Source organism: Rhineura floridana, chromosome 3 (genome assembly GCF_030035675.1).
Source record: "Rhineura floridana isolate rRhiFlo1 chromosome 3, rRhiFlo1.hap2, whole genome shotgun sequence".
Classification (NCBI taxonomy): domain Eukaryota; kingdom Metazoa; phylum Chordata; class Lepidosauria; order Squamata; family Rhineuridae; genus Rhineura; species Rhineura floridana.
Genome location: NC_084482.1, coordinates 183363451 through 183388491, shown reverse-complemented (window position 1 = coordinate 183388491; position 25041 = coordinate 183363451). Strand labels below are relative to the sequence as shown.

Below are 25041 nucleotides of genomic sequence, written 5' to 3'. Positions count from 1 at the left end.
CTACTTAAAAGGCTTGTTGGGGAAGGTCAGAAACTCATCAGATGGGACAGCACATACAAGGACACTGGAAGCAGGGCATGCCCAAGTCCATGGATTCTGCTTTGCATGTTCAGTCAAATCCCTTAACACACCTGGGGCAAATGTACAGTTATAATGCAATTCTATACATGTCTGCTTAGAAGAAAGCCCCTTTGGATTAAGTGGGGCTTACTCCCAAGTAAATTGGTATAAGATTGCAGCATTAATGGAATATTGTGTCTCTGTATATGTTCAAGACCAGTAAGCAAGACCAATTACTTGAAGACTATAGTATGTCCCAGTAAAGGCTTAATTTTTACATGGCAGAACAATGTTTTTCCCAGAGCTTGTAATTAGTTACAAAAAAGAATTACTTGTAATTCATTCCTTTTCTGAGGAGCGAGTGGATAATTTCTTTACATTTTGATTGTAATAGAACAAGGAGTAATTTTATTACTTTTGAGGAGTAATTGTAATGTTTTTGAGGAGTAATTGTAATGTTTCCAGCATTACTTTGGGGCATTATTTGGGGGGGGGATGAAGCAGGGGAAGCCTTCTGTTCCTCTGATTTGTGGATGAAAATCACATGCCTCAAACTTCTGTGCAGCATCGCTCTTCCTTTGTGCTCTGTGGGTGGGTAGGAGGCGACAAGGAAGAAGGTGGAGAGTGAGACGGAGTGGAGAAAACAATTGTTTAAAAAAACAGATGGTGGTGGTGAAGAATGAAGTGGAGGGAAAAAGGAGATGGAGGGCAAGAACATGGATAAAGGAGGAGGCAGCAGCAGAATGGAGATAAAGAACTGTGGAGGTGAAAGATGACAACGTGTGTGTGTGTGAAAGAGAGAGAGTACTGTGTTTGCACTTGGCACACAAAGCGGCCTCCACTGCCCTCCCTGGCTACTTTGCTGCATTTGCAGTGTTTTAAATTTTTTGCATCTCAGGAGAAAATGTTTGCTTGGGTGGGTGTCCCTTTGTTGGTGGCAGGGCAGGGTCCAGGAGGTGGTTAAGTGAGAGAGATTATGCTTGCTGGCTGAGAGTGTGTGTGTGGGGGGGTTGCACTTGATTTGATGTGCAAAGATCTGAGTAATGGCCTCTGCCTCCTTCCTGTCTCCCTTACCAGTATAGAGATCACCACGGGTATCTTACGGATACAAAGAATTATTATACTACCCTCTCTGTGTGTATCTGTTTATTTTTAATGTTGTTTTAGACTATTTAGGTGTGCAGCAGCCAAGGCCAGCACCTTGTAGGCACTCTAATTTTTTTTTAAAAGTAACTTGAATGTAATTGTAGTGATTACTTTTGAGTAACTGTAAAGTAATCCATTCCTTTCAAAACAATTGTAATTGTAATGGTGGTTTATTTCTTTTTGGGGCCATGTAACAGTAATTGTAATTTATTCCTTTTTAAAAGTAATCTTCCAAGCTCTGGTTTTTCCTTGTGCAGATGAGGGGAGGCAGGCCAGTTTTTAATACATTAGTAAGTAATTTAGATTCATTGAAACTAGAGAACCTTCTTAAATTTTAAAATGTATTTTTATCGTTACTGACATGGCATAAGGATATATTGCTGCCCATCTTAAGCCTCTGAGATAGGAAGCGGAAAATATCAAAATAAATAAAAAGTATGTTTTGAACTATGATTATTAGAGTAAAAATATCATCCCATTTATTAAATTTTGGGGGGAAAAAGGGTTTTTTCATTGTGGCACTAATGAGTGTCAGCCCAATTTTAGGCAGAGAAAAAGCTAATTGCCCAAATGGGAATATGCACTGAGCAACTATTACGTTTCCTAATTAGCCTTTATAAGATTTCATTAATCTCTTCAGTAGACTAAAAGAGGTATGGTCTCTGAAGCACATTTGTCCTGAAATGGAAAAGAAGCTAAGAAGCACATTCCTCATATGTTTTAGCAGATTTTATTTGAGGAGCTCTTCAGAGTTCATGAGCAAAGAAGATCAAATGCCTTCAAAGAACATGATGGAATTTTCAAACAATTGACTGCATATTGGAATGTGGAACTCTCAAGCTCTATTTCTGTCTGACTATATATTTTTCCTCAGAAGAGTGCTCCTGATATTTGCAGACTGTATAAGATAGTTGTGTAGAGTCCTAAATTGGGCAGATCACGGTCTCTCAAATTACATTTAATCTCTGGTTTAAGGGAAAAAAGGACAAAATGAATGTGAATCAGCAGTACGTTTGCCTCAGGCATACCTTCTGTAAGTCAAAATCAGTCATTTTTTCAGTCCATTTGATAAGTCAGAATCTTAATTCTGGGCATCATGGGGTTGACCTGAAGATTATCTGAGTTACTCTTACTAACACTGAGCAGCACAAACTGTTTTCAAATTGAAAAGATTTCAAACACTAAATAATTTTAGCTCATGCCATGCCATTTTAGCTCATGCCATGCTGTGATCCCGAGTGTGCTGACAGCTTGGTAAAGATTGGAGTGGAGTTGGAATCAGCCCATTGTGATGATAAGTAGCTTTCTGTGTCAGCATTAACCTTTTCCCTGCTGGGCAGTTTAACCAGACAGAATGGGAAACTTGGGAATGAAATCCCTATATGGAGATTTTCTTTGCTGTATTGTAAGAAAAGAAGAGGGAAGTGAAGATGAAGCAGATGGGGATAGGGAAGAGGAAGAGGAGGAGGAAGAGGAGGAGGAGGAGGAAGAGGAGGAGGAGGAGGAAGAGGAGGAGGAGGAGGAAGAGGAGGAGGAGGAAGAGGAGGAGGAAGAAGAAGAGGAAATGCTGAATCGGGACAAAAGGACAACAGTGATTGAATCCATTTGGGACCAGGAAGGTGGACATGCTTTGCCACCAAGTGATGGTTTGATTGATTCGTTTTTTCATTTGAATAGACACTGTAATCTATCCTTGACTTTTGATCATCCCTTTTACTGATACTCCAAAACATCTAGGGGGTGTTCAGGAGTCTATGCCCCTAAATATCCCAAAGAAGAGATAGTTGCTGAACTCTATGAAGTTTGGATTTATTCCCATTCCAGTACTTTTCATGTATTTGATTAAGCTAAGGGTTTTTCTTGATATTCTTGCATGCAGTGCATTACCAAATGTATTATTTATTTATTTATTCAATTTATATCCCACCCTTCCTCCCAGAAGAAGCCCAGGGCGGCAAACAAAAACACTGAAAACATTATATTGTTGTTATGTGCCTTCAAGTCGATTATGACTTATGGCCACCCTATGAATCAGCAACTTCCAATAAAACATCATAAAAACAGACATTAAAATATATTAAAGCAAAACATCTTTAAAAACATTTCTTTCAAAAAGCTTTAAAAAATCTTAAAAAGCAATTCCAACACAAATGCAGTCTGGGATAAGGTCTCTACTTAAAAGGCTTGTTGAAAGAGGAAGGTCTTCAGTAGGCGCCGAAAAGATTACAGATAACAGAAAAGATAACAGATGGCACCTGTCTAATATTTAAGGGGAGGAATTATATGTAAAAGATTATAATGTGCTCATTCCGCAAAAGGGACAGAGTAGACAGAACAAACATGGCATACTGGGAGAGTCTGTCATCTACCCTGTTATAATTTATGTTTTCTAGCTCTTTAATTATGTTGTAAAACTGTGATTTAATATTAGATATGCTAAAACAAGGTTACACTGAAAGGAATAGGTCAGTAGCTTTGACTGTAGGCTGGAACTCCATAACATAACTGATCTTGGGAATCTTTCATTCACTATGTCAAAATTAACTCTCATGAAATTAGCATAGGGATTCATTCACTTTCAGGGATGCTAGTTGCAATGGAAAATAGATTATTAAAATCCATCTGTGGATAAGAGAAGACCCTTGAGTTAATTCTTCTGCAAAACTTTCTCATATTACTATAATGTAATAAATACATACTAGAGGGAGGGACTTGCTGTCAGGTTTAACATCAAAAACTCCCCAGATTTTGCCACAACGTTCCATTAGCATGTCTAGAGAAAAGTCAGGAAATTAAGAGTTACATAGAAGAAGCAGCCATGAGTCAAGACTTTTGATTAGAGGCAACATTCACACATAACACTAAGCTAAACCATGTGCTGGCTCCCAAGCAGATCGCAGCCGCTTTTCTCATCCCCAGGCATTTTAGCTCAGTGAGGCATGGCAACTTAGAATGTTGTCCAAACTAAGGATCATGGTTAAGTTCTCTTCTCTTTAATCACATCCTGTAACCACAAGACAAATCTTGGCTACAAATTATGGTTAAGGAAGTGAGACCTTAACAAAAATTCCAGGTTCAGACAACATACTAAGCTAAACCATGGTTTAACTGTCACACTGCACTAAGCTAAGAAGTCCAAGGAGGAGAAAAGCAGCTGCCTCCTTCTCCCCGGGAGCCAGCATGTTTGCATGATCACAGTAAGTCATTTTCTGGCTTACTGGAAAGTGCAAACCAGACTGATGTAAGCATAAATGTACATTTTGCATGGATCATGCTAATCTATTAAATGTTGACTTATCCTTATGCTTTAAGTTGGATTCCTGCATTGAGTAGTGGGTTGGACTCAGTGGCCTTATAGGCCCCTTCCAATTCTACTATTGTATGATTCCTTAATACAGACACAGTGACTACTCAGTAACTTTCTCAGTCCTGTGTATCTCAGTAGCAGAAGACAGGGATAGTAGAATTGATGGCAATAACAGTATAGAATCCAGAGTTGTCATTATTATATGTCAATATATTATCACATTGCAGAGTAATAAGCTACACCAAATATGTACAGTAAATGCATATGCCATAGAGACAAAGTAAGGTAATCTGCCCTACTCGTCATTTGCATTATCTGTGATTAGGCACATAGCAAAAGGGAATTTTTCAGCTCAAGTCAGCTTTGAATTAATCTGTCCAGCAGCCTATCCAGTGCCACTTTGTTTCCTGTATATTCTTGTTCTTTCATCAAGCCTTTATAAAATGGAACCAATAAAACAACCATTTCTGGTCAGTAGAATCAATAAATGACAACTTGATTAAACAGTAAACAACATGGTGGTTATTTGGTGAAAGATAAGAGTGATAGTATGAAAATCTACAGTAATAGCAAGCATTTATTTGGCACCAACTTGGCTGTGCATAATCTGGGGTCAATTTCAGCTGTGAAGGCACACAGAACCATCTTCTGGGAGGAAGGGTGGGATATAAATCAGAGAAATCTTCATAAACTGATTGTTAGCAAGCTATTACTAGGTAGAGATGTTATTGCTAAATTTCGTAGAAAAATACCAGCCATTATTGTTGGAAAATATTAATTGTAGAGCTGAATATCTTTTTCATTTTGCAGATGACATGGAAGCTATTCCTGTCAAACAGTTTGTCAAGCATATTAATGAACTGTATGCCAACAACCAACATGGATTCTCAGAAGACTTTGAGGTACGTGTTTAGAAGCCTTTATAGTATTGAAAGTTCCCGCATGATGTTTAATTTTCATGTTCCAGGCAGCCTTGGAAGAACAAAAGTTCAAGTGCACTGGAGGAGTGAGCCTCTAAATAGAAGGCCTAGTACAAAAAATTGAAGACCTTCCTCTTTCAACAAGCCTTTTAAGTTGAGGCCTTATCCCAGTCTGTGTCTGTGTTGGAATTGCTTTTTAATATGTTTTTAAACCTTTTTTTTAAAAAAATAAGTTTTTAACTTTTTTTAAAGATGTTTTGAAAGCTTTTTTAAAAAATGTTTTTAAAGATGTTTTGTTTTAATGTATTTTAAAGTCTGTTTTTATGATGTTTTAAAGTGTTTTTAGTGCTTTTGTTTGCCGCCCCGGGCTCCTGCTGGGAGGAAGGGCAGGATGTAAATCAAATAAATAAATAATGAATGAATGTGGTGACTTTTACTATAACAAGGCTGTAACAAGGCTGCAGAAGTCCTCGTGCCTGAGCATTTGCTGATCGGGAAGTGGGAAGAATGGAAGGCAAGCAGCCTGGCATCTGTAATGAATGGTTTGGTGTGGGATGGAGATTGCACCAAGTGGGCATGGTTCCTGGAACTTTGCAACTACTAGCCTCACTATGGACAACCAAGGTGGGATGAGACTACCTGCAATGCAGGCAGACTTGCCGTGTCCTTCTTGGTCACTCTTGTTTAAAGGGTTTTCCAATACATGATGAATTGTGGCCCATGCACCTTTCAGAGAAATATATTTTAAACATGGCTGTATGACCAAAAGATCAGCATGTGCTGGTTTTGCAGAGGCACAGTGCCTCTGAATACTGGTTACCGGGGATCATAGGAACATAGGAAGCTGTCTTATACCGAGTCAGACCATTGGTCCATCTAGGTCAGTATTGTCTACACTGACTGACAGCAGTTCTCCAGGATTTCAGACAGGATTCTCTCCTAGCCCTACCTGGAGATGCCAGTGATTGAACCTGGCATGTTCTGCATGCAAGGCAGATGCTCTGCCTTCGTGAGCAGAAGTGTACAATTGTGTTCATGTTCTGCTTTTAGGCATCTGGCCACTGTGAGAATAGGATGCTGGACTAGATGGGCCTCTGGTCTGATCCAGCAGGGCTCTTCTTATGTCTTTGCATTAAAAATGGCCATGAGCATCAATTGTAATTCTACCTTTAGCCATTTACTAAAGAACAAGTTTGTAAGTTCAGAAAATTGTAAAACTGATCTCTGTGAAGTACAGTAATGGTTTTTTACATGGATATCACACATAAGGGGAAATCATTACTATTATTATTATTATTAGCATTATTGAAGCAGTTGGGTGTCTCTGTGGGGCTACTGTTGAAGATGATTTGGAAATGTCAAGTAGCCCAAAATGTAGTGGCCAGATTACTGGCTAGGATTCCTTTTAGGACTCCCATAACCCCTGTTTTAAAATAGCTGCACTGGTTGCAAGTTTGTTTCTGGGCCCAATTCAAGGTGCTCCATTCAAGTGTTCAAAGCCCTAAACAATGTCGTCCCCAAATATCTGAATGATTATCTCCATCCCTGCCAAGCTTGTTGGGTGTTAAGATTTTGTTTATTGTGTTTATTTATTAAATTTAAATCCTGCCCTTCCTCCCAAAGGAGTCATGGGTGGCAAACACATCTATGATAAAAAAATACACAATTAAAAATAAAAACATATTTAAAACATTTTAAAACTGTTTAAAACATCTAAAAACAATTAAACATAATAAAACATTTCAAACAGATTTAAAACCAGATGAAACCAAATTATGTGTTTGGATAGGCCGAACAGAAAGGTTTTCAGCAGGCATCTAAAAGTGTAGAGATTGTGCCTGCCTAATGTCATAGGCAGGGAGTTTCAAGCACAAGTGCTGACATACTAAAGGAATGACTTCTTACCAATGCAGAATGAACATTGTGCAGCACTTGTAGAAGTGTAAGTTCTACAGTTTAAAGTGAATGAATTGGCACGTAAGAGATAAGGTGATTCCTTAAGTATACAGGTCCCAAGCTGTTGAGGGCTTTATATACCAGTAATAACACCTTGAACTCTGCCTGGTAGCAAACTGGCAGCCTGTGCAAATCTTTGAGCACAGATGTAATATGGTTATAGAGTCTCACTTCTGTTAACAATAGTGCTGTGGCATTCTACACTAACTGCAGTTTCCAGACCAAGCTCAAGGGAAGCTCCACATAGAGTGCATTGCAGTTACCAGTGCCTGAACCACTGTGTCCCAGTCTAGGAATGGTTGTAGTTGTCTTACCAGCTGAAGTTGGTGACAGGCACTCCAAGTCACTGAGACCGTTTGGGCCTCCGGTGACAAACCTGGATCCAGGAGCACCCCAACGCTGCTTGTCTGCTCCTTCAGAGGGAGTGCAACTCCATTTAGAGCAGGCAATTGACCAATTTCTCATGCATGAGGAGCACTCACTCATGGAGTCTTCATCTTGATAGGATTGAAACTCAGCTTGTTTTCCCTCATCTAGCCCATCAATGCATCCAGACACCCACCTGTCCAGGCAAGGCCTCTCCTAAATCAGATATTCTGGAGAAATAGAGCTTAATCTGATCAATATACTGATAGCACCTTGCCCAGATCCCCTATTGAAGCTGATCTCCCAACAGCTTCGTGTAGATATTAAACAGCACTGGGGGTAAAATAGTATCCTGTGACACCCCATAGCACAACTGTCAGGAGTCCAAAACCCACTCTCCCAACACTATTCTCTGGATGCTGCCACTAGGTATTTGCTGGTCTTTGACCAAAATAAAATTATTTTGCCTATTTATTCCTAGTCGCCACTAGGAAGTATCAGGACCATTGTAACACTCTGGCCCCAATACCCATTTCATGGAGCTGATTGAAGAGAAGGAGCAAAGTTGCACTCTCCTTGTCCTGACTAAGACTGAATCAGTTCCATGATGAGGCCTGAACCCAAACTGTAATGGGTCTAGAACCGGCTCTCTTGGTAGTTCTGCCACACTCAAGAGTGCGGGGAATGGTAGCCCACGAGAGGGCTTTCCCTGTGGCAGTCCTGAACCTGTGGATCTCCCTCCTCACAGAGGTACGTCTAGCATCTTCATTGTACAGCTTTCACTATATGTTGAAGATGCACCTCTTTAGCTGGCCTTTGACAGATAAGGTATTTGTTTTGTGGGACTCACCACTTCTGTTTAATTTCTACTGCCCTGTTCCAGGTTCACTTGTTTTATCATTGTAACAGTATTATCTGTTTTTATCATTGTGTATTATATTGTTCTTAACCCTTCTGGGACCTTATGGTGAAGGGCGGGTAACAAATCTTACGAATAAGTAAAGTGTGATAATGGTAACATGGGGTGGGGACTCAGTATTAGGGACTGAAACATGTATGGTTTAAATACAGGAATGCTTATAGCTCTTGCAGCTGTGCATGCAACCAACTTGCAGGTACTCTGGGTTTACAAATTCATGTGGCTTATGTCAACACTGTTTCATGCTTAATGATGGTGGCAGGCTCAGGCTCTAATAAGCAAAAACAGTTATTCCAAAAGCCCACATTAACTGTTCTATTTCCCCGCATTTCTTTCAGCCTGCTCACAGCTGGGCTTTGAAAATACTGTCAGGAAGGAGGGACCTTCCAACCCTCTGAGCCAAAAATAGTGTGCAGCTGTTGTGCCATCTCCACCAGGGTGAGAGCAGAGAAATATGGTTTGGGGGCCTGACATGCTTTAGCAACCAAGTATTAAAAGTGCCATGACTGAATCATAAAAGGCAGCTGTATTTACAAATAAGATATTGACACACAATTGTTGGTGTGATACTGAACGCCCCTTTGTTCCATGTAATAAAGAGAAGGCTGCAGCCATTGCCTTCAACATGGTGCTTTTGAGCCTCTTCTTGCTGCCTTTTGGTGACAGCCTTTGTGATTAGGTGCACACTGTCTGATAATTTAAAAACTAAACCAAAATAACGGGGGAGGGGGGCCCTATTGTGCCAGTCATAAGCATTTTGTATTCATGAGGACAGCGGCTATGCAAGGTGCTAAAAGTGATTTAGTTAAATTGACTGTTGGCTGGATGACTGAACAGGGATATTGAGGCATTTAACAATGTTGATGGTATTCAGGACAAACATTTATCCTCGGGAGAGCAGAATTTGATGGGAATGATCAAATGCACTGCTATCTCCTCAATTATTTATGAATTGAGACCCCAGTGCTATTCATCACAGCTGGTTTTGACACCATTTAATTATTCAAAATAATCAGCTACACATCTGTAAACTTGCACTGACTTAAAGTGGGCTTTGCTTCATCTGTCTCTGAAATCACGGCCATTAACAAAACGCAGGACTGCTTCTATCTGCATTGTGCAGCAGCGGGATATGCTACTGAAATAGCCTTTCAGAATGGTTAGCTTCCCACACTGTCTGTTAGTTACTCAGTAAATATTGTCTTGCCTATTAGTTTTGATTTCTGAAGTTCGGTATCTCCATTAAAGAAAAGTACAATAATTTTAAAACTGTAATTTCGAAACCAAAGTCCCTTCCCTCACATGATAAACGTAGAATGAACCCGCAAGGGATTTACACAAGCCAGGAGTAGCCAATATGGGTCTGTCCAGTTGTTCCACTACAACTCCCATCATCCTTCCCTCACTACTACCCATACTGGCTGGGGCTGATGGAAGTTGTAGTTCACAACATCTGGAAGGCACCATGTTTTTCACATCACAGGCCATTATTTTTAAGGCTTCCCTAGGACAGGCATGGGACAGCATCTGATTTTTATACCCTTAACCATATTCCTAATTGCTTTTCATATAGGTAGCCAAAATCAGCTGTGAATTTGCCATTAGTATGATATGCAAGTTGTCAAGGGATATGCATATATATTCACTAATAGGCAAAAAACTAATAGGCACGTGTTACCAAATTCTTCCAAGCTACACTGGAAGTGGATTGGACTGTGAAAGACCAACCCAAATGGTGTTTGCATTTTGACCAATTTGTAGGGCAGTCCAATATCTCAGAGAGGAGTTCAGGTCTCCTGCTCCGCTGGTGCATTCACTATAGCTGCCCAATTTCCCTGCTTTTTAAAGTTTGATAGAATAGCTGTGGGCTATAGGTATGTTCTTAAACGGCAAGGTTTTTTGCCTATTAGTGAATTTCCCTGCTTTTTAATCCAGGAGGTAAGAAATGGGATCCTGTCCAAGTTTGCTGAGAATGGATTGATCATTTGCATGCTTATTGAGTTCAATGGAATTTACTCCCCTGCAATCATGCTTAGGATAGGTGAAACTGACCACAGAGGATGGGGAGGGGAGGAGGAGGAGGAGGAGGGAGGGGAGGAAATGCAGAGGGGAGGACTGGGAGGGGAGCAGGCAGGATGGGGAGGGGAGGAGAAGGACAGGTTTGATCATTTGCATGTTTATTAAATTCAGTGCGATTTACTCCCATGCAATCATGCTTAGGTTAGGTAAAACTGACAGGGGGGAGGGAGGGAGGGCTGGAGTGGGCAGGGGAGGAGGAAGGGAGAGGAGAGGAGAAAAGCAGGTCTGATCATTTGCATGATTATTTTCAATGGGATTTACTCCTATGCAATCTTGGGTAGGATAGGAAACACTGACCATGGGGGAGGAGTGGGGAGAGGGAAGGAGCGTATTGGAGGGGGGCAAAGGAAGGTGGAGGGGAGGGCAGGTTTGATCATTTGCATGCTTATAGAGTTCAATGGTATTTACTTCCGTGCAATCATGTTTAAGATAGGTAAAACTGACCCTGGAGAGGAGGAAGGGGAGGAGGGGGAAGGGGAAGGGGAAAGAGGGGATTGGAAGGGGATGGGGAGTGAGGGGCAAAGGAAGGGGGAGGGAAGGGGCAAGAGGAGGGGATAGGAGGGAAGAGAAGGGAGAGTGGATTTGATCATTTGCATATTTTTTTAGTTCAGTGGGATTTATTTCTATGGACTGCCTTCAAGTCAATCCCCACCTATGTCGACCCTTTGAATAGGGTTTTCATGGTAAACGGTATTCAGAGGTGATTTCACCATTGCCTTCCTCTGAGGCTGAGAGGCAGTGACTGGCCCAAGGCCACCCAGTGAGCTTCATGGCTGTGTGGGGATTCAAACTCTGGTCTCCCAGGTCGTAGTCCAACACTGACCCAGGGAAGGGGCAGGGAGTGGGAGGGGAGGAGATTGGATGGGCGGGCACTGGGCAGAAGGGAAGCCCCTTTCCTTTCCAAAAGGAAAACATTGTAAACAGAATCATTCTTTTTCAGGCTTTCCCCCACCTTTTTATTCTACAGCAGACACATGTAGCCTCCCACCCAAATTTAAACCAAAGCTTTCCCTGGCCACATCCACACCAGGCCTTTATTTCACTTTGGACAGTCATGGCTTCTCTCAAAGAATCCCGGGAAGTGTAGTTAGTGAAGGGTGCTGAGAGTTGCTAGGAGACGCCCTGTTCCCCTCACAGACCTTCAGTCAGAGTAGCTGACTATTAAACCATTCTCTCAGGGGAATAGGAGTCTCTTAGCACCCTTCACAAACTGCACTTCCCAGGATTCTTTGAGGGAAGCCATGACTGTCTCACATGAAGCCTGGTGTGGGTGTGGCCCCTTGATTAGCCAAGCCCAGCAGCTGTGAGGCTTTTAGAACTCTGACAGTTGGTTCTTACTGAGCATGCTCCGCGTTATCATTGGGTCCCAGCCAAAATTTATTAAATTAATTAAAAATCAGCCAGGCATTTTTTAAACTTTTATGCTGCAGCAGATGAAGGTCAGAGTATGGGCAACGTCATTATTAGGATTACAGGTACTCTATGAACATGGCTGATTTTTAATGAATTTCAACAGATTATGAGAACTCTCAGAGAAAATAGTCCAAAAGGGCTCTGAGGTTTTTCTCTCTCTTTTTACACTTTGAACTGTCTACTCTCTCTGACTGTTTTGTGTATCGCCATGAAAATTGAGAGGGTTGTTAAGCAAGCGTTTCTGAGTTCAGGACTATAAGTTTTGTAAGGTTTTGTTTTGACATGAGCTTATGGGAAGCATCAAAATGGCATGGGGGGTATTTTCAATTTAACATTGCGGAATGTGAAAAATCCCCGCTGGCTATAGTATACAGCCACTCTTGTGGCTGTATAATAATATCTTGTTCCAGCCTTACCAGGAGCTGTCCAACACATACTTCAGAATGTCCAGAATAACAGTAAGGAGTCAGAGAACACAGGAAGTTTAGTTGTTGCATCAGTGCTGGCTGAGTAGCTTTATAGCTGGTGTTGCTCCCCCACTCTTTTCTGGCCTGTTTTCAGGGCTGATATGGAACATGTGAGGAATCCGGATCCTGCTTCATGAGTAGGGCTCAGGGATAGTTGATCTCATCCTGCCAAATGAGCACTGCACTTCCAGTTCTGGGTTTTCAGTCAGACATGCTGCCATCTTTGTTCCTGGTGTTATCTTGTTGGGTCTAGACCTAACAGGGGTAAGATGATACCAGTCGGATTGCATTGTTTCTGTCATGCCTCCATCGGATGTGTCCTCAGAGGAGGATGAGGAGCAGGGGACTGGCACAGCAGACCCAGGAGAGAGAACAAGCAGACCCACCCCAGAAGCAGCTCCAGACCTACCACCACTGGAAGATGTTCAGGATACAGCTGGAGCCCCTCAGTCAGATGCAAGGAGTGAACAGGAAGCCCCTCCGCTCCTTGCAGAGCAGCGACACCTGTGAGTAGCAGAGCAACGCAGGCGTTCTGGCCATTTAAGGCTACAAGCTCCTGGGAGTCGAAGGGCTGATTGCTAGCACCTGAACCCGGGAGGGGAGCTTAAAAGGCAATGTTATGCCATTTGATGTTTGCTGGAAGCAATGTCATAGAATCATAGAATAGTAGAGTTGGAAGGGGCCTATAAGGCCATCAAGTCCAACCCCCTGCTTAATGCAGGAATCCAAATCAAAGCATTCCCGATAGATGGCTGTCCAGCTGCCTCTTGAATGCCTCCAGTGTCAGAGAGCCCACTACCCTCTCCAGGTAATTGGTTCCATTGTCGTATGGCTCTAACAGTTAGGACATTTTTCCTGATGTCCAGTCAAAATCTGGCTTCCTGCAACTTGAGCCCATTATTCCGTGTCCTGCACTCTGGGACAATCGAGAAGAGATCCCTGCCCTCCTCTATGTGATAACCTTTCATGTACTTGAAGAGTGCTATCATATCTCCCCTCAGTCTTCTCTTCTCCAGGCTAAACATGCCCAGTTCTTTCAGTCTCTCCTCATAGGGCTTGGTTTCCAGTCCCCTGATCATCCTTGTTGCCCTCCTCTGAACCCGTTCCAGTTTGTCTGCATCCTTCTTGAAGTGCGGAGACCAGAACTGTTGGTCAGTGAAGCATTCTGTGAGACTCACAGACAGGGTTTTTAGCAGAGAGAGTGAAACCTGAAGCAGTATTCAAGATGAGGCCTAACCAGTGCTGAATAGAGGGGAACTAATATTTCATGTGATTTGGAAACTATACTTCTGTTAATGCAGCCTAATATAGCATTTGCCTTTTTTGCAGCCACATCGCACTGTTGGTTCATATTCAGTGTGTGATCAATGACAATTCCAAGATCCTTCTCACATGTCGTATTGCTAAGCCAAGTATCCCCCATCTTATAACTGTGCATTTGGTTTCTTTTTCCTAAATGTAGAGCTTTGCGTTTATCCCTGTTGAATTTCATTCTGTTGTTTTCAGCCCAATGCTCCAACCTATCAAGGTCCCTTTGAATTTTGTTTCTGTGTTCCACGGCATTAGCTGTGCCCCCCAATTTTGTATCATCTGCAAATTTGATAAGCATGCTCTGTACCTCCTCATCCACGTCGTCAATAAAAATATTGAAGAGCACTGGGCCCAGGACTGAGCCCTGTGGTACCCCACTTGTTACTTCCACCCAGTTTGAGAAGGAACCATTGATAAGCACTCTTTGAGTACGATTCTTGAGTAAGATGCCAACGTCATACCCTTGCCAGCTGTGCCTTGAAACCCAGATTTCCTTGTTAGAATATTGAACCTTGCCTCGTTAACTGACTTTGCCTTTTGTGCACTGAGACCCCTTGACCCTCTCCCTTGCTTATCTGCTTTACAACCAAGCCGCTGCTGGCTAATTGTTTTACAGCACCATATATAACCTCGGTGCAGCCGGCAGAGACGGACAGGTTCTTCCAAACCTGAAGCCTTCTTAAGTGGGGTATTTTCTGCGACGGTAGTCTTGGGAGGGTTACTGGTGTCCGCTGACTCCCCTTTCACCCCATAAGTACCACAGCCAGCCATCAGTCCCTACTCCTTTACTGAGGTCATGTCCAGTTCTGAACTGGTCATGCCAGGAAGATTTGGGACATGACAAGAGATAGCAGGGTTCAGTCCAGTTTAAGTAGTAGTTCTGTCAGTGACAGATGAGGTCTCATGGTGCATTAGGAGCCCTGAGCCATTCTGCTTGTTGGTCCTCTCTTTGTGAATTATTGTTGTTGTTGTTGTTAATTTATATCCTGTCCTTCCTCCCAAAGGGAACCCAAGGCAGCAATAATCTTAGAAGCCTTGCTTGATTGTAAAAAATTACCATAATGAGTTTTTCCCCTTAGCTGGAATTTTTATCTTTAGTGTGGCAGCACCTACCTTGTGGAATTCCCTCCCCTTGAATACTAGGCAGGCGCCATCTCTGCTATCTTTTTGGCGCCTTTTGAAGACTTTCCTCTTTCAACAAGCCTTTAAAGCTGAGACCCATCCCAGTCTGCGTCTGTGTTAGAGTTGGTTGTTAATATGGTTTTTTGAATAATGCTTTTAACCCTTTTTTTAAAGATGTTTTTAAACTTTTTTAAAAAATGTTTTAACATTGTTTTGTTTTAATGTATTTTAAGGTTTGTTTTTATGATGTTTTAAAGTGTTTTTAGCACTTCAGTTTGCCGCACTGGGCTCCTGCTGGGAGGAAGGGCGGGATATAAATCAAATAATAAATAAATAAATATACCCTGTCATAGGATTGACTTTGGAAACCATATGACAAGAACCATTGATAGCCATAATGTCTACCCCTATTGGCCCCCTCCACCAAGTCTGAAAAGATCTCCAGGACACAGACTGCTGGAACAACGTATAGTAGGACTGGGCTATGTATGTTGCCTATATTGACCCCCCCCCCCAAAAAAATTAGCAAGGTGGTGTACAGATCTAAAATAGAAAAAAGGAGGAGATTGGAAGAAGTAACATGGCATGGGTAGTTCTACAAATACACAAAACTTGTAGCTCCGCTTGGTATTGTTAGGCAGAAGATTCCTTCTTCTTACTCAAAGCCATGATAGAATTAACTACGTTTGCTTTCAAAAACTGCAAACATAATAGAGCAGTGGTAGAATATTGTTTTTATTTGAGGGTCTACTGTTCATCGTGTTCTCTAGTCCTCTTTTATTTGTTTCATATACTACTGAGCCCCAACATTTTCTGTCTGCACTTTGGCAACCTACTAGAGGATTTCCTTGCCCCTTGTAATGCAGCTGTATCTACTCTCTTCTCCTCTGGAAACTTTAATCAGGCTTTTACTTGAATACTAAAAAGAGGAGGTTGGTCTTAGGTCTGTCCTTCACGTCTCATGAAAGAGGATTAAGCAAGGGAATCCCCAGAGAACCAGCACTGAATGTTTATAGTATAAAATGTATTGGATTTTTTAAAACCAGACAATTTTGTTTGTTTTGCCTCAAATTCATTAGTGGATTGGTCATCTCTGCTTAGCAGTGGTGACTATAATCTTCTTAGCCTTGTCTTCTGCCTTGTCTTTTGTGATTCAGTCCCTATTGAATTTGAACTAAAAACCAGCTGTGCAACTTCTTTTCCCCAAAAAAGCTCTTCATTCTACAAAAATAGCCACCAGTCCACAAAGTCTGATCAAACATTTCTGCACTTTCTAACTTCCATAGCAATAGTTTTACTGCTCTCTGGAATAATCCTCTCTGACATTATCCCCAGAGTGTGATGGCTAAAGGATAATACTGCTGCTAAGCATGCACATAGTGCTACAGAACAGGGTTGGAAACCTGGGGCTTTCTGGACTCCCATCAGCCTGGCCAAAGGTCAGAGACGAGGGAGTTGCAGTCTAGCAATATTTGGCACCAGGTTCCCCACCTCTGCTTTAGAGCATTCCAAGTGCTTCACATACATTTTATCAGTAATCCTTACAACAGCCCTGTAGTATTAGTATTAGTATCCCCACACTATTCTATGTATGGATGTGAAAGTTGGACAGTGAAAAAGTGGATGAGAAAAAAATCAACTCATCTGAAATGTGATGTTGGAGAGCTTTGCAGATACAATAGACCGCGACAAAGACATGTAATTGGGTGTTAGAATAAATTAAACCAGAACTGTCATTAGAAGCTAAAAGGTTATCATACTTTGGACACATCATGAGAAGACATGATTCACTAGAAAAGACAATAATGCTGGGAAAAACAGAAGGGAGTAGAAAAAGAGGAAGGCCAAACAAGAGATGGATTGATTCCATAAAGGAAGCCACAGACCTGAACTTACAAGATCTGAACAGGGTGGTTCATGACAGATGCTCTTGGAGGTCACTGATTCCTAGGGTCGCCATAAGTCGTAGTCGACTTGAAGGCACATAACAACAAAAATCCCCACACTATAGCGGGCAGCAGATGTGATAAGGCTTAATTAAACATCTTTATAAAATATGGGTTAATGAAAGGCTGTTAGCTGCTATTGTTAAAATGGAACCTATGTACCTGTATTTAACAGGCAGTATACCTCTGATTATGAGGTGTTGGGTACAAAGCCATTGTACTACTTACATTACTGTACGCCTGCGAAACATGGACCATCTATAAATGCCACTCCCAACTTCTTGAAAGATTCCACCAATGCTGCCTCCAGAAAATTTTGCAAATTTCTTGGGAAGATAGGCGGTCAAATGTTAACTTATTGGAAGAAGCAAAGACCACCAGCGTTGAAACAATGATCCTCCAACATCAACTTCACTGGACCGGCCATGTCTGATCACTGTCTTCCAAAGCAGTTACTCTACTCCCAACTTAAGGATGGAAAACGGAATATTGGCGGACAGCAAAAGAGGTTTAAAGATGGTCTTAAAAATAACCTAAAAAATGTAACATGAGCATCGAGAACTGGGAAGTCTTGGCCCACGAGAGTCCCAATTGGAGGTCAGCTATTATCAAAGGTGCTATGGACTTTGAAGAAGCACGAATACAGGGCGAAAGGGACAAACGAGCCAAGCAGAAGGCATGCCAAACAAATCCTCATCGCAACCATCTTCCATCTGGAAACCTATGTCCTCACTGTGGGACAGTGTGTGGATTTAGGATTGGCCTCCACAGTCACATACTGACTCACTGTTAAAGACTTTATTGTGGAAGACAGTCTTACTCAGTCACAAGTGAACGCCAATGAATGATGAGGGATAGCAACTGTCTATTGGGGCATCTGGATCATTGTTACTGAAAACATTGTGCTGGATAGTACAAACTTTGGTGTGATCCAACAAGGGACAAATGCCATTAAATACCCTTATCCATTTTCATCATTCTCACTTTCCCAAGCCCAGCTTGCCTAGCTGCAACATTACGCCAACTCCACTCAACTTCCTCTTCCAGTGTAGAGTTACTGTTGGCTTATTTTTTCTGGAGACACTGAGCAGATATTACAAATCCTGGAAAGAAACATTGGGGGGAGGGCACAGAAGGAATGACCGTGCCAGCTCCCTACTGTCTCCAGCATAGTTTTCATGCTTTCCCTTCCAACTTATGGAACATGACTTGTATCCATGGATGTTTCCTAGATGTTTTGGAACCCTGATTTTGCAGGGTTCCAAAACACGCAAGAATCCTCCATTCATAAAAGAGACTCCCTACTGCAGACAGTCACTTTCCACAAGTTGGAAGGCAACAAAAACTATAATGGAGGAAGGTGCTGTTCCCCCACCAACACCTCACATGTTTATGTCCCTGGATTTGTTAATGCCTGGATAGGGGTACAGTAGTCTCTAAATATTAGACAGAAAATAAAGCCCTCTGAGGAGCTAACTCTCACTTGGGTTTGATTCTTTTTGTTGAGCCACCCCATTTTATCCCCAATCCTTTTTTTTTCCTTTGACATTAAACCAGTTGCAGCTTTAGGAGCCAGGCTTTAGTTTGAATTGGGTTTTGCTGGACCACAGTCCACTGTAACAGAGACTGTTATGCTTTGTATTTATTCATTGAGTGGTTTCTGAAACTTCCAGATAGCCTTTCTACATTTCAGTACGCAAGGTAGCAAACAAACCTTTTTTTGTGTAGCTACAGACCGGAGAAGAAAGCATTTGCATGTTCTTACAAGTATAGATTTTATTTCTTACATTTTTTTTGTTTCAGAGGTTCCTTCAATTGACAGGAAAACCATATTATAGTGTTGCTCTCAGGGTCTTAACTTGTTCACTTGTCTGAAGTTATATCAGAATTGTTATGCAATCAGCCATTCCAGAGCAATTTCTAGCTCATTATGTTGTATTATCAGACATGTAGCAATTGGATTTTACACATAAATTTAGCAGAAGAATATTTGAAGTTTATAAAACTAATCAGCAACTTGTTTCAGAGGGACATTGAAAATGAATGAGTCATTAAACCTGGATGTATTAAATTCCAATCAGTGTTAGCACGGACAATGTAATTAAAAGCTAAATTAGCTATAATGACACAGAAGAGTTTTAACTGTGACTAAAGGTTGATTAAAACCAAATGTGTTGGATTTCAGAGTTGCCGACAATACGTTCCAGTGGACAAAATAATAAGAACCGTAACTGTTCATCTTTAAACAAAATTAGCATTCTGCGAAGTTAAACGTTGAGAATGTCATTGTGGTAGCCAACCTGAACCAGTGAGACAAAGAAGTGAAACAAATTGCGTAGAGCTTATATAACAGTCCTGCTAGAAATCTTTTCCTTCAAAATCCTATCATTGGCAATGGGGTGGTTTATACTCTATTGTGGTTTATCTATAAATGAGGACCATAAGGATTCCCTGCTTATGAAAGCACAAAGCACAGACAAGTTGAGACATAGATTTCAGATAGTATAAATAAAACCTGACATTGTGGTAGAGACAATGCATACTCTTTCATGTTTCCTAGAATGAGCTCATATCCTAGTTCAGAAGGCCTGAGTCAGGTGTTATGTCACATACTAAAATTACATTTGTGTGCTTTCAGGAAATACCCATCAACTCAAGGAAAAATGATCAGCAAATGCTCTTGATTGGTTGGCACATGTTTGAGTAAGCATTGTATACATCCAACTGTGGCCCAAGCCACCTGTAAATTATATTGCTGTTTCCTTGCTCTCCTAGTTTCTCCAGAGTTTTTTTCAGGAAATGTTGCACCTTCTCAGCCAGACGTTACGTCACTTGTAAATAGGATAGAAACTTTTGGAAGATTAGCTAAAATAATTTCACTTCCACAGACAGTAGGCTCTTGTCTACCTGATAACTTAAATTAATTTTGATTATGACAGACAAAAGATTTTGGGTTCTATCTGAAAAGGGTACTCTTATTCTGAAAAGCCTGATTTAAATATGGATACTACTAACTTAAGTTGTGCGTTTGGGCCGTAAGGAGGGGCCGTAGCTCAGTGGTAGAGCAACTGCCTTGCATGCAGAATGTCCCAGGTTCAATCCCTGGCTTCTCCAAGTAGGGCTAGGAGAGACCCCAGCCTGAAACCCTGGAGAGCCGCTAGCAGTCAATGTAGACAATACTGAGCTAGATGGACCAGTGATCTGTTTCAGTACAAGGCAGCTTCCTACGTTCCTAAGTCCATTAAGTTCAGTGGGTTTACTCTGAATATGACTTAGTTGGAGACAACCCCTTATATTTGTGGCAGAAACCTCAAGCATCCTATAAATCAGAAGCTTCTGGCTTTAGATCAGAAGGATGTCAGAATGTCACAGCCCTTAAATATAAAATATAATATTATGTATTTATTATTTTGCTAACTTCCTCCCTTTTTCTAAGGAGCTCAGCTGTGGTGTACATAGGCTACACATACACCCAATGTTATGCTCATGAGAACCCTGTGAGGTAGATTACACTGAGTGACTTCCCAAAGTGAATTTTCCTTAGGTAGTCCGACATCACGTGGGATATAGCACCATCTAGCGTCCAAAGGCAAGAATGGATCGAAGTCAAGACCTGGGGCATCGAGCCCCTCCCACTCCAGTTCATTCTTGCCTTCCTTCGTTCGAGGCTTTTGGATCTGCTAGCTAGCTAAGTTGGAGTGTGTGGGATTGTACTTTTCTTCTTGTTTCCTCTCTCCCTCACCCTCTCTTTATATATCTGGGACGTTATTTTTGGGGGGGGGGAATTTTATTTTTAACTCATTTTTGCCTCCCCCTTTTAGTCCCTTTGTTGGGGAATCAGTCGGCTGCCGTTTTCCCTTTTGGCTCCCGTCTCTCTGAGATGAGCCTTCCCTGACAGCTGCAGCTGCGGCTCTCTGTCTTCAGCCCGTTTTTTCCCTGTTTTTTCTCCATCGGTCTCCCTTCCACAGGCGACGACCAATTTTGTTGGGCTCACCTCTCCCTTTGGACGAGCCTTTCTGAGAGCCGCGGCTGCGGCTCTCTCTTCAGCCCTTGCTTTGCCTTGCCGCCACTTTCACGCGGCGGCCGTCTTTTTAATTGTTTTTTGCCTCGCAGGGAGCTGCAGCTGCGGCTCCTTTAACAACCGTTTTTTCAGCAGGGGCTGCTATTGGGCTGTGGTGAAAGGCGGCTGCTTCCCTTAGCAAGTAGTGGTTGCCGCTGCTAATGACACCCTTAGAACAAGTGCTTTCGCGGCTCCTCTGCTGGCATTTCTCTGCCTTGAGACTCTTCAGGTGGCTGTGGGAGGACCCCCCCCGGCTCTTTTTTACCAGTTCGCAGCCTTTACTGTAAAGCACGTCACTCGCTGCGCTTGGAGCTGTCTCTTGCTCCTCCTCCCCTATCTGTCTGCCTGACTCCTGCCGCGACTGTTATAGGCCTTCTGGAGCACTAGAATCCTTGCCTACCTGCTATTGTGCCTTCTTCCCGGCCGCCATTTAATTGAAATTCCCGCCCTTTTTCGCGGGCGCCATTTTGATCTGCCCATTTTTCCCGCCCTTTCTGTTCTCCTTCACTTGTTTGTACAGTTATTTAGTCAGGCTATCCAAGTGCCTGTAGGACTTATTTTTACAACAAGTGCCTCTGCACAGCAACTGCGTATTCGGACTGCACCTTGAAATTATCTGCGCCGCAGCTGCATATTGGAACTGTACGCCACACCGCACCCCCCACCTCTGTGCGTGTGTTGGTGATAGTACTCTGCCACACCGCACCCACCACTTCTGTGCGTGTGTTGGTGTTATATATACCGTGTGTTGGTGAAAGTCCCTTGCTGCACCGCACCCCCCAGCTCTGTGCGTAGGATATATATATATATATATATATATATATATATATATATATATATATAGCATTGCTGGGCGCTCAGAATGGTGGATCAACACTCAGATACACATTCAGCAGCGGCTGAGAGACCCTGCAAGTCCTCGCATCATAAGTCTGCAAATCAAAAACTGCCCAGGCTGCACTCCAAGGCCGTGGCTAAAACTAAACACCTGTCTCGCCTCAGTGCCACCAAAAACACACGTTACAGTTCTGTGCCACATTCTCAAGCGGCTAACCAAGACCACTTGACAGCACTCTTTCACTCTCCAGCTGGGTCATCTGAGGATGACTTCGAGGGTTTTCCTGACCAGCCTGGGGTCTGCCACTCACAATGCAGCCTGCCACTCCAGACCAGTGAGCCCACTGTTGCTGTTCCTCCACAAACACAACCGCCTGCTGGTCCGCTATCAGGGCAACTACCTGCCTCTGTACCAGGACTGCAGTTGTCTCCTGAATTCCTGATGCAGTTGAAAGATATCCTAAGCCTCTTCTCAGGTGAGTCGAGAGTCCAGACAGCTCCATTGACTCAGCACAGCGAACAGCACCCTTCCTGTGCCCCAGCCCCATGTGGCTGTTCTGATGTGGTACCGCTCCCCTCGCCCAACCCATTTGACGTTGCTAGAGGCAGGATTGAAGATGGCATCCCTGGGTTGGAGGACCCAGATTATTCTCTTCAAGCCGAAGGGGATGAGTGGAGTGACGAGGCAGACTTCGAGGAGGACACCTCATATCGCCTATTTGATGCGGCCGACTTTCTTCTGCTATCTCGCAGAGCTTTGGGCACATTGGGTTTCAAACTACACAGCCCGAATCTACCACTCCCCCCATGAAAGGGGCTAAAGTCCTTAAGTCTCCAAAATCATTGGATCATTACCTTCCTGTGCTGGACCCCATTGGCAAACTGGCCAAGGAAGAGCTGGATCATCCTCTGCAGGCACGCCGCTTTTCCATTATGGCCAAAAGGCTCTATGCACTGGACCCGGACTTTATGAATCGCTTGCTTGTTCCAGACATTGATGAGCCAGTCTCCAGTTTGGTTTCGTGCTCGCTCCTTCCAAAGCAAGGGGAATCACAACTAAAGGACCCATTTGAACGCTGCATGGACTACGCCTTGCGTAAAAACCACAAGGCTACTGCCTTTACTATTCAGGCGTCTGCTTCAGCTTCCATATTTTCAAGAGCGGCTATGATGTGGCTAGACGAACTCTTGGATGATCCCGAACCAGACCCTGTCAAGCTCCGCAAGGGCCTGGTAAAATTACACAAGACAGCGGCCTTCGTAGCCGACGCCACACTGGATGCCACCCAGCTGGGAGCACGAGCTCTAGCCTCACAGGTGGTAGCTCGGTGTACCCTTTGGCTCAGGCACTGGGATGCTGATTCTACGGCCAAGGGCAACTTGTCTAGAGCACCCTTTTCTGGGTCTTTACTCTTCGGAGACGAAGCCGTCAAGGCGGTCTTGGTAGACCCTAAAGACAGCCGAAGGCCAGTATTGGCCACTTCTAAGAGAGAGGATCATAGGGCTTTCAGACGTTTCACCCCATATCGCTCCTTTCAGCCCTTTCGAGGAGCGCGGCCTGCAGGGCGAGGCCGCGACTTTCGATCTTCTGGTTTCCGCTCCTCCAGGGGATCCTGGAACAGGCAACGTTTCCAAGCCAGAGCACAGAACAGGGGAAGTCAAGGGGCCTCAACTTCAACTTATGGCAGGGGAGCTCATCAGCAAAGACAATACTGACGCTTTCCCTGTGGGGGGCAGATTGCTAATGTTTGCAAGTCACTGGTTATGTCTGACACAGGTTGCTTGGGTCAGAGATCTATTCCTCCATGGTTACGAACTGGAATTTTGGTTGACCCCTCCAGACAGGTTCATTCCATCCATTCTACCCAGAGTTCGAGACAGGTGCCGGATCATGCGGGAAGCCATAACCCATCTTCTCGACATAGCTGCAATAGAACCTGTACCACCGGAGGAGAGAGGACAAGGGGTTTCCTCCCTCCTATTTGCAGTTCCCAAGCGAGATCAGTCATGGAGGGCGGTACTAGATCTCAAATTTGTCAACCGTTTCATGAAATACCGACTGTTCAAGATGGAGTCCCTGGCGTCAATTGTAGAGGCGCTAAACGAAGGGGATTTTCTGGCTTCCATAGATCTCAAAGAAGCTTACCTTCATGTGCCCATCTGTCCAACCCACAGACGTTTCCTGCGATTTGCCTTCGGCCCCCATCACTTCCAATATCGAGCAATGCCTTTCGGTCTCTTGTCGGCCCCACGAGTATTCACCAAAGTGCTGCTAACCCTGGTGGCTTATCTCCGTCTTCAGGGAGTCCACATTTATCCTTACTTGGACGATCTGTTAATTCGAGCGAGTTCCAGAGATTTGGCCCTCTTTCATGTTCACTCTGCTCTTACGGCTCTATGCACCCATGGTTGGCTGGTCAACTACGACAAAAGTCAACTACTACCAACTCAGATTACAACATTTGGGTGCAATTCTAGACACCACGCAGGCCATTGGTCTTTTTGTCACCAGATCGAATTACGGCCATCACAGAGATGGCTCTACACCTCACATGTCGTTCGAGAGTGGACTTAATGCTTCTGGCAAGAGCTCTGGGAATGTTTGTCTCGACCATTCACATCGTGCCATGGGCTCGGCACCACACTCGACCCTTACAGTGGGCCCTACTCCCTTTCCAACAGGACATTGCCACGTCCAACCACCGTACGGTCCACCTGCACCCATCTCTCCGGACCTCTTTCCATTGGTGGGCTACGGCCAAAAATCTAAGACTGGGAACCCCGTTCTGAGAACCAGACAGGACCATACTCACCACAGATGCCAGTCTGTCCGGATGGGGGGCCCATTGCAATTCCCAGTATGTTCAGGGAGTGTGGTCCAACACGGAAGCAAGTCACAATATCAACTGGCTGGAACTAAGAGCGGTCCATCTGGCTCTTCGGCATTTTCAACCCTTGTTCCTTCTGGACCACGTGTTGATTCGCACGGACAATACTTGTGTGAAATCACATCTGAACAGACAAGGGGGCACCAGGTCACGGTGCCTCCAGGCGGAAGCGTCTCAACTCTTCCAATGGGCCGAAATACATCTACTTTCACTAAGAGCAGAACATCTCCAAGGTGTTTTAAAC

General features: G+C 43.4%; 1 protein-coding gene across 3 annotated transcripts in view; it reads left to right on the top strand.

Annotated features, from left to right (window-relative positions):
• The window catches only part of PTPRG (protein tyrosine phosphatase receptor type G), an 828925-nt gene that overhangs the window by 752782 nt on the left and 51102 nt on the right, over window positions 1-25041 (top strand). For all 3 annotated transcript variants that reach the window (XM_061618739.1, XM_061618737.1, XM_061618738.1), the window contains exon 15: window positions 5324-5415. In XM_061618739.1, coding sequence (XP_061474723.1) covers window positions 5324-5415 — 92 coding nt within the window. The remainder of the gene's footprint in view (window positions 1-5323; window positions 5416-25041) is intronic.